The sequence below is a fragment of the Antrostomus carolinensis genome, unplaced genomic scaffold, assembly GCF_000700745.2.
Source record: "Antrostomus carolinensis isolate BGI_N321 unplaced genomic scaffold, ASM70074v2 scaffold6455, whole genome shotgun sequence".
Taxonomy (NCBI): domain Eukaryota; kingdom Metazoa; phylum Chordata; class Aves; order Caprimulgiformes; family Caprimulgidae; genus Antrostomus; species Antrostomus carolinensis.
The window spans coordinates 4,568-14,548 of record NW_010315664.1 but is presented as its reverse complement, the minus strand read 5'-3'; the positions used below and the strand labels follow the sequence as shown (position 1 = coordinate 14,548).

The 9,981-nt window shown below is 46.3% G+C and overlaps 1 protein-coding gene across 1 annotated transcript in view; it reads left to right on the top strand.

Moving 5' to 3' along the window:
• Nucleotides 1–9,981, top strand: part of GATA4 (GATA binding protein 4) — a 29,615-nt gene that overhangs the window by 17,267 nt on the left and 2,367 nt on the right. Inside the window, exons 2-5 of the mRNA XM_010168011.2 lie at nt 4,767–4,936; nt 7,869–7,994; nt 9,173–9,260; nt 9,523–9,665. Coding sequence (XP_010166313.2) covers nt 4,767–4,936; nt 7,869–7,994; nt 9,173–9,260; nt 9,523–9,665 — 527 coding nt within the window. The remainder of the gene's footprint in view (nt 1–4,766; nt 4,937–7,868; nt 7,995–9,172; nt 9,261–9,522; nt 9,666–9,981) is intronic.

Here is a 9,981-nt window from a genome sequence, read left to right as displayed (position 1 = left end):
CAGGAAAGTGTCCAGGTGGGTTTTGAACATCTCCAGAGATGGAGACTCCACACCCTCTCTGGGCAGCCTGTCCCAGGGCTCCGACACCCTCACAGTAAAGAAGTTTTTCCTTCAGTTTGTCTGGAACTTCCACTGTTCCAGTTTGTGCCCATTGCCCCTTGTCCTGTCACTGGTCACCACCAAAAAGAGCCCGGCCCCATCCATTTGGCCCCCACATTTCAGGTATTTATAGACATTGATCAGATCCCCTCTCAGTCTGCTCTTCTCCAGGCTGAAGAGTATAATGTCGTGAAATCACATCACCTCTTTCAGCCAGAAACCCAGTCCCTTGCCTTCCACTTCTCCATTGGGGCCCAAACCCTCTTCATTCCCTAAAGGGCACACACTAAGCTTATATAATTTTCTCTGAGCCAGTATCCAGTAGTGTCCAAGACACACCTTTTGCCACCATCAAGCATGCTTTGAAGCAGGAGAGGATATTGCTCCTCCAGCTGAGATCTCCTGAGGTCAAGGATCTCCCTCTGCTTTGATAGGAGCCATCACCAAGCATACTTTGAAGTAGGAGAGGGTATTTCTCCTCCAGGTGAGATCTGTCAAGGTCAAATTGCTCCCTCTGCTCTGATGGGGCTCCAGGAATGGTTTTAATGAGGTTGCACTCTGCAGATGTCATCTTCTGACTCAGCACTGGGTGGTGCATGCAGGAGACGCACCCATCTGATATGGTCCCATGAGGGTTGTGATTAGGGAGAGCCACCCATCGCGTGGAGCCTCAGTGTGCCCTGGGAACAAAGTCTGCTCCTTCCTCATCTCCAGCACCAGTGATTCCTGTTTATTATCGTTCACAAGGATGACCTTTATCTGCAGCTGAGAGGGGAAAATCACTCCAATGCTGTTCCTAAGGAAGCAGAAGAGGACTTTTGGAAATTTAAACCAGTGAAAGTCCCTCAAGAGAGGGAGAAGCTTCAGTCCAAATCTCATGAAAGCTGAAAAAAACAAAACAAACCCCAACCCACCAAAAAAGTAGATTCTGTTAGATTCTGATAGATAGCTCAAACAAATCTGGATGAAAAAGGAGAGTTTGGGATATCTGATTACAAACCAACAGTGAAAATAACGTGGACAGCGGAGCTGGATGTCACACAACCTCTTAGGAAATAATAATACTCAATATTCAGTAGTAAATTTGATTATTGTCAGAAAATAAGAGACTTACACTTTGCCTGGTTTTAACTCCACATCTTCTGTTGTTTTTTTTTATAAACCCAAAAGTATTCCCATACTTGACTTTTCTTCTCACCATACACATTTTGAGGGATCTTCTTATTCAAGAGCTAGTCCAACTCTTAAGATTTCTGAAGGACTGTTAGGAATTTTCTCTTTTTTTCCTTGATTAAAATCTTTCAGATTTTGATTTTATGGTGGAAAAGTCTCCAGGAAATATGATATTTTGTAATTAGACACCAACACAGCTCCAAATTGGTCAAGAGTTTTAACTGTTACCTTTGGACTACCTCTGCTCTGCTAAATTCTCCCTGGACTATGTCAACAACTTTGTACTGAATTATTTTCAAAGAAGAAGGGATTTTTCTCACAGGACAAAAATTACTCTGAAAAGAATTTATCTTTTTTCTTTGGAAAACGATAATCAAAAATTTCAACAACTTCTAAGATGAAAAAAAAAAAATAGTGAAATGTTTTCCTTTCTTGAGATTTTTAAAGGAAATTTGTTCCTTCCTGACCAGCTGTTCCAAACCCTTCTCTTTTCAAAGAAAGTTTATTTGATTTAGATGTTGAGTGTGACTCAATGGTGATTTTAAAGGGGAAAGTGAGGCATTATGGTTAGAGTATCATTGAATCCCAAGGAAGCCCAAGGAAGTTGTGGATGCCCCCTCCCTGGAAGTGTTGAAGGCCAGGTTGGATGAGGCTTTGAGCAACCTGATCTAGTGGAAGGTGTCCCTGCTGATGGCAGGGGGGTTGGAACTGGATGAGCTTTAAGGTCCCTTCCAACCCAAACCAGTCTGGGATTCTGTGATTCTATGAATCCACGTGTACAAAAATCACCTGGAGGGATTTCCCATCTTACCTAAACCACCAGAATTCCTCAAAGGTAATGAGATTTTCCTAAATTGCTGAGAAGATACTGGATTCCTTCTTTTCTGGCTCTAGAGTCCTTTGGGAACACTCAGTTCCTGTTTTCTAGTATTTCCCCATGGCCACACGGTGTCATCTCTTCCCATTTTTAGCCTGTTTTTCCAGGATAATGAGGTTCACATGAATCTTTTTCTCTGTGTCTCTGTTTACTGGCACCACTTTAGTAATTTTTTTTTAATCCTTTAGCTGTTTCATGGTTATGTAGTTTCCTACAGATTTTCCAAAAATAGTCTGGAGAAAAGAGAAAATAAGGCTGATGTTTCAACATAACCCTCATTAGATATCAGAGGATCCACATGGGATCGAGACACAGATTGGCAAGAAACCAAATTTTGTTGGTTTGCTGTTTGGGGAGTCATTGATTTATCATAGAATCACAGAATGGTTTGGATTGGAAGGGACCTTAAATATAATCTAGTCCCAACCCACCTGCCACCAGCAGGGACACCTTCCACTAGACCAGGTTGCTCAAAGCCTCATCCAGCTGGCCTTAAACACTTCCAGGGAGGAGCAGCCACAACTTCCTTGGGCAACCTGGGCCAGTGTCTGATCACCCTCACAGTGAAGAACTTCTTCCTAATATCTAATCTAAACCTCCCCTCTTCCAGCTTAAACCCATTTCCCCTTGTTTTGTCATTAACTGCCCTTATGAAAAGTCCCTCCCCAGCTTCCTTGTAGCCCCTCCAGGTACTGAAAGGCTGCTATGGGATCTCCCCAGAGCCTTCTCTTCTCCAGGCTGAACAGCCCCAACTCTTTCAGCCTGTCTTCATAGGAGAGGTGCTCCAGCCCTCGGATCATCCTGGTGGCCCTTCTCTGGACTTGGTCTAGCTGCTTTCTGATTTCCAGCAGAAAGCTGAAATACTCATATAACAAGCAGGTGGACAAGCATAAACCACAGCAAGATGCACAATAACATTCTAAGTGTTAATATCGTGCTAGTCTGCAACAGCTGAAGGTCCTGATGCAAAGCTCTTGCCACTTTCCAAACATCTCCTGTGTGCTCCAGTTTGTTGGGAATTGTTTCAGCAGTCTGGTTTATTCCCAGCTTATCCTAAGTGATGCAGTCATTGGCTGTCATTTGTCATTTTACCATCTAGTGATCCCTTTTTGATACCCACACCAGAACATGTCCATGTGCAGGAAGGAATGGTTTTGTAACAGAAGAAATACATCCCCAAGCTGAACTCAATAGCTGATCCTGTCCAGGTGGGATCACCATCAGGAACACACACTTTCAAGGGCCATAGCAGCTGGATGCAGCTATATTTACATCTCAGCAAGGTCTATAGCAGATGCTTATATTTTATTAGGTGAAGTTCTGAGGTTGTACTGAGGTGGGAATTGGTCTCTTATCCCAGGTAACCAGTGATAGGATGAGAAGAAATGGCCTTAAGTTGCACCAGGGGAGGTTTAGATTGGATATTAGGAAAAATTTCTTCTCCAAAAGAGTGGTCAGACATTGGAACAGGCTGCCCAGGGAAGTGATGGAGTCATCATCCCTGGAGATGTTCAAGAAACATGTAGATGTAGCACTAAGGGACATGGTTTAGTGGGCATGGTGGTGATGAGCTGACGGTTGGACTGGCTGATCTTAAAGGTCTTTTCCAACCTTAATGATTCCATGATTCTGTGATTCTCAAAGGCATTGTATCCAAGGGTGAGTTGACCTGCGTCTTTCCAAATGGTGATGCAGTCAAAGTGTGTTCTGTTGACCTCTGCACTGCCTTGCAGATGATATGGACATGCCATAGCCAGAGGGATTGGACTGGCCCAGCCCAGGGCAGTTGTCCTCACCCTTACATCACAACTGCAGACGGGTCCCAGTGGAGAGTGAACCAGGAACCTGGTGGTGAATGCACCAAGCCCTGGAGAGTGATATCAAGCATGATTAAGATTTACATCTAAAGCTGAGTCTCTGACACCTGTGAACGCTCAGTGATGTCTGTTAGCTGACAGCCTGGGCTGAGGTTGTACATGTTGATTCTTGAGGTTCAGGAGATGTTTCTTGTGCAGAGAATAGGGCAAAGGCACGTGAACGTCTCACCCCAATGACCTTCTGCAGCCATTCCCCTCTGCAGAGGGGCTGGGTGGGAGCTGGCACGGACCAGGTGAGGGAGAGCAGGGTGTACAGGAATGGCTTTTCCTGCCCACACCTTCTTGAACCCTCCATGGAGAGATACTCAGGCAGTTGTTTGACCTCTGGGCAGTTCTCCAGGGGTCCACGCTTGTGTTTCTCCATGGTCTTGATTGCAAACACAAGGCTGTTCACCTGCCCTGATGTGTCTGCCCTGGCTGTTTCCAGTCTTGAAAATTGGATAACATCAGAGCAGAAGGAGAGGTTTCCATTTCTGTCTCCTGGTATCCATGTCCCAGCACATCCCTGCTGCCACAGAAGTCCTGCAGGCAGTTCTTTATGGCAGGGAAAGGGGTTCCTCTTCCCAATATTCCTGGGAGCTTCCTTGAAAAAGGAAGAGCTGTTTCTTGCACCCTATAAAATCTGAATGTTTGTGATTTCTTGAAATTTTTTTGAGCTCAAATATTGAGAACCAGACTAGAAATTAAATGTACAGCCACCCAATTAACCAAGTCTTTTCCCTTCTCTTCCATCACGGCAGCAGAATTTTTTGATGATTATTCAGAGGGGCGAGAATGTGTCAACTGTGGGGCCATGTCCACCCCACTCTGGAGGAGAGATGGCACGGGGCACTACCTCTGCAACGCCTGTGGGCTCTACCACAAGATGAACGGCATCAACCGGCCCTTGTTCAAACCTCAGAGGAGGCTGGTAAGTCCAGATCACACAACACGTGGGGGAAAGCTGTGTGAAAGGATGAGACAAAAAGCCCTTGGCTATGTGAAGATGCCAGGGGTGTTTCAGCTCCTTGAGTCCCCATCTGCCCAGCCTAGGTGGTTTTGGTCCAGATTTCCAAAATAAGATGGATTCCCTTGTGCTTGGTATGCTTCAAGATCTTATACTGCCCAGACTAGTTCTGCAGACACCCAGGCCAGGTGGTAGAAGGGGCTGTAGGACACAAGAGCAGCATTATGGTGCTGGTTTAGCAAAAGACAGTCTTTGCTTTAGTATCTCTGTAGGCATATTAGGATGAATGGAAGCCATTTCCAGCTCCACCACACCACCAGTCCATCTTCTCTTACCCTCAGGGTCGTTATTCTCCAGCCACTTCACGGTGACTGGCCACCTTTTCTGGATATCACAGAATCACAGACTGGTGGGGGTTGGAAGGGACCTCGGGAGATCATCTAGTCCAAATCCCTTACCAAAGCAGGTTCACCTAGAGCAGGCTGCACAGGAAAGCATCCAGGTGGGTTTTGGAACATCTCCAGAGAAGGAGACTCCACAGCCTCTGTCAGCCTGTACCAGGGCTCTGGCACCTTCAAAGCAAAGAAGTTTTTCCTAGAAAAACCAACCAAACAAAAAAATCCTGATCCTGGCTCCATTGGATGAGCTGAAATTGAGCTTGTGAGGCAGGTTAGGGGATCCCAAAGCCTGTGGGGTCAGGATGGGGTACGCACAGGGAACCTAGGGAGTGGGAATATCTCAGTGTTGATATCTTGCCTGTCCCTGCCCATTTTGGTGAGACATTTTGGGAAGGTTTCTGCAGTCTGTGCCCCAAGGACATGGATCCATCCCAACACCAGGCAGAAAGGAGCCAGCAAGCCATCCTTCAGGGATATACTCCCCCATTCCTTGTCCCCCATGAGGCTCCATCCCCAACCTGCTTTGCCCTTCACATGATCCAGACCTGTCTGTGCTCAAACCCAGCCATCTCCTGCAAATGTCAAAAACGACATTGGCAGCTTGAGTACTGTCACCATCCACAGCCACCCAGCGCCCTCTTGTGAAAACCCCTTTGGAGACACTGTACAGACTGAGCTGGGCAGTCTCTGCACCCTGGCACCCAAAACTTTGCCTTCTTTCATTTGCTGGTCTACATGTTATCCTTGAGCACGATCTCATCTACCTACCTCATTCCTACCTATGGGATGGTCTGTTGGGTACCAGGCGTGGTCCTTTACAAGATGCAGCAATGCAATGTTGTTAACTCCACACAACCTTGGGGTCAGGCTTGGGAAACCCCATGAGAAATATAAACGAGTGAGATCTGTACGTGAGCTTTTGTCACATGGATGGGCAGCTGGAAACCTGGAAATCTTGCAAAAATGGCCAAATTTAAGCTTTTTTTCTTCTAAGAGAGTATTTCCATGAAGAAAAGGAGGACAGGTCTAGGGATGAAATGTAGGGGCATGGTTAAAGTAATGCCAACTGGTCTACCTAAATAAATATATTCAGTAAAAATTATTTAGTTTGATCTGCCCTGTGTCACTCCTTTTTTTGGACACTGAGATATGCCAGAGAGCCCTGCAAGGGGAGATCTTTGCCGTTGCTGCAAGCTCTCTTTTAACCTCTTGGTCCACTTACAAAGGCCAATGATTGAAGCTAATAAATGGTGAGGTTACAACTAAAGAAGTGTTTGGTTTCTCTGCACCAAAGGGGTTTCCAGCTTTTGAAGTCTTCAGAAGTATTTAAATTTCAATTTTTATTGTCCTGTAGCTGTAGATTAATTGATCCTGTTTTATAACGAGGGAGAAGACACAGAGAGAAGTGCTGTGGCAAAGATCACAGAGGAAATCCCTGGTAGCTGCCAGGTCCTCATCTCCCAGGTTTTCACCCCGTACACAGCAGCCAGCTATGCTCTTCAGGTTTGCAGAGCTGGGTACACATCCAAGAGCACCAGATTTCCTCCCCATAGGTTCTTCTTCAGGAACCATGAGAACAGGCATCTTCACACAGCTCCAGCACTTCTGTTCAGTCCCCAGTTTATCAGCAAGCAAAGAGGGAATTTGACCCCTGCCCACCCAGACTTTATCCTCAGCCTCTTCAGACCTGTGCTCTGAAGGATGCTGGAAGAGTCAGGAAGGTGTGAAGAATGTGGCTTTTTCTTTCTCCACCTCTCACTCTGCTTCCAAGCTCCAAACTGGTATTTTATATGGTTTCAAGTCCATCGTCTTCCTCCCGTGGCCTTTTGAGCCTGGCTAAACCAGGTCATCCAGAAAGGGAACTTCAAAAGGCTCATTCCCTGCACTGCTTCATGAGTGGGGATTCCTATTAATTATCCCCCCTTTATCTTTAGGAAGATGCTGCTGCTGGAAGCACTCTTTTTCTCATCTCCCCTTCAAGCCACATGACCAACATCATGCAAACCCATCAAGAAGTATGTAACATTCATGGCATTGATAATGTCTTCTTGGGATATGCCATGATGTGTGGAAGGTGAAGGGCTTGAGAGCCTGAAAGGGCAGGATGGTCTGAGATCCAGACACCTTAGTGTAGGTGTGTGCATGTGTAGTGGGTCTCTAAGCTGCTACTAGACCTGCTGGAGATCTGGAGCTGTTTAGATGATGTTTCTGGCACCATCTAAGATACCCCAGGACAGCTGAGGTGTCTGTGCAGCACTGGCAGGCAGGAGGCAGTGGAAAGGCAGTGGAGCAGAAGCTAAAAGGCGAGAGAGGAAGAAAAAGGCAGTTGTGTTCTCCACCGCACTGAGGTGAGAAGAGAAAAAGGCAGAGAAATGAGAAGGGAGGCAAGAGGAGAGGAAAACCTGAGGCGTGCTGGAGTGAGCTTGTTGGGATCTGAGATGCTGCTGGTGGTGGCAATGGAGGGCTGATGTGTTTTCTTCCTCTCCATTCTCTCACAGTCGGCTTCCCGCCGTGTTGGCCTCTCCTGTGCCAACTGCCACACGACGACAACCACGCTCTGGCGCAGAAACGCCGAGGGAGAGCCCGTCTGTAACGCCTGCGGACTCTACATGAAGCTCCATGGGGTAACGTCATCACTCATCTTTACTTTTATATGGGGAGGGTATTGATAACACCAAGCTGGGGATTGACTTCATTGTACAACTCTGTGCTCTCCTGGAGCTGTTTTTCCTGCTGTCCCTCTGACCTTCAGTCCTCCTCAACATTACATCACGGTTATACAGGCAAGGGCATTTATCACATACTCATTTGCTACCCTTTGCATCCAAGTCTTAAAACTCAACAAAACTAGGGCCAGAATCTTCTCACCTAAATTCAGGCACTTTAGTGAAGAAAAATATGAGTCAGAAGCACAAAGATTGGCTTGGTTCTTCCACATGGAGATCCCAGCTAAGACTGGGTTGCAGACTGGTCATGGGAATGATTGATGATTTTCTTGCACAGGTGTCCAGATAGTCTCTTGTTGTCAGTGAGGGCTTCATGTATATAAGTCATGTCTGATATATCTAGAAGAGTCCCATCAGAGTCCAAGGCACAGCAGGACTTCAAGATGCAAATCTCCAATCCTTCTCCCCACCAGTCAGAGACAGAGGGCACCCCCATGGCAGAGACAGAGACCTTCAACACTCTGGTGACTGCTTAGTTGCAAACCCCAGTTCTGCTTCTGATTGCTGCTCACTGGGGTTTTTTAATACACATCCATTCTCTCAATGATGTCCAGTGCTTCAGAGTGGATGGAAGAGCATTCATGAGACAGGTCAAAGCTGGAAGACAAGGTGGATGAGGGGAAACTTCACCTAACCCAACAAATTCTTCTAGAAATCCTAGAGTTTTTCTAACTATGAGGGTGATGACCTCAGTGGGACCAGTGCCTAAGGGAGGTCTCCCCACACAGACTTGGTGTCTTTTGAGAAAACAGGCATTAGCCAGAAAGACATCTTCTGCTCTGAGTTAAGCAGGAAAGCAAATCACATGAACTGTTGTTCTCTTCTGGCCTTCAAACACTTAATACTTCTGGTGTGAAAACCCCATCTATCCCCATTTAGATATCTATCTTGCAGCTTTGACGTATCACTCTTCACACAGCAGTGCTGACCAGTGACCTTGGGCTCCACCTTGTTGTTGCTTTCACTTAAATCAGCTGGTTTTCAAGGAGTCTATGAAGTAGAACTGGAGTCACGTTCTTCAACGTGACCTGATGGACATACAGAAACAAAATGTGCTTTTATATTTGGGTCCATAGGTTCCAAGGCCTTTAGCAATGAGGAAGGAGGGGATACAGACGAGGAAGCGCAAGCCCAAGAACCTTAACAAAACAAAGACAGCAGCAGGTAAGTGTTGAAGGGAGGAGTTTATTCTATGAGTATATATGTGTGTGCTTGTGTTTCTGATCATTGTGTCCTGTGAGTCAGACACCCAACCACAAAATGGGCTGATTCTTCAAAATTGGAGGATGTCCCAATGCCTTTCAGCAGCAACAAAGCCCTTCCCACCATTTATTTTGTTTTTATTTTTACACTAACTTTGGCTGGATAGGATATAGTACTGAAAGGTCTCTGGAAAAAGCCTGGTTTACCATCTGCTTTCTCACAGGTCCATCCAGCAGCGAGAGTCTTACTCCGACTACCAGCTCCACCAGTAGCAGCAGCAGCACCACAACCACTGAGGAAATGCGCCCCATAAAAACAGAACCTGGGCTCTCATCTCATTATGGGCACACCAGCCCAATTTCTCAGGTACAGAGGGGGGGGAGATGCCAGCAGTGGGACAAAGATGGGAACTAGGATGGTAGACATGGTGTGAAGAGCATCCTCAAAACTTTTGTGGAAAAAGGCTGGCTGCCTCTTACCAACCTAGGGGTCCAGGAGCTGACAGTGAGAGATCTGTGCTCTGGGATGGGGCAAAACCACCCATTCTTGTCATCATGTCTACAGCACTATATAGTTTTTTTTAAAAATGTGTAGCAGTTCCAAATTATCACAGAATCACAGAATGGTGGGGGTTGGAGGGGACCTCAGGAGATCATCCAGTCCAACCCCCCTGACAAAGCAG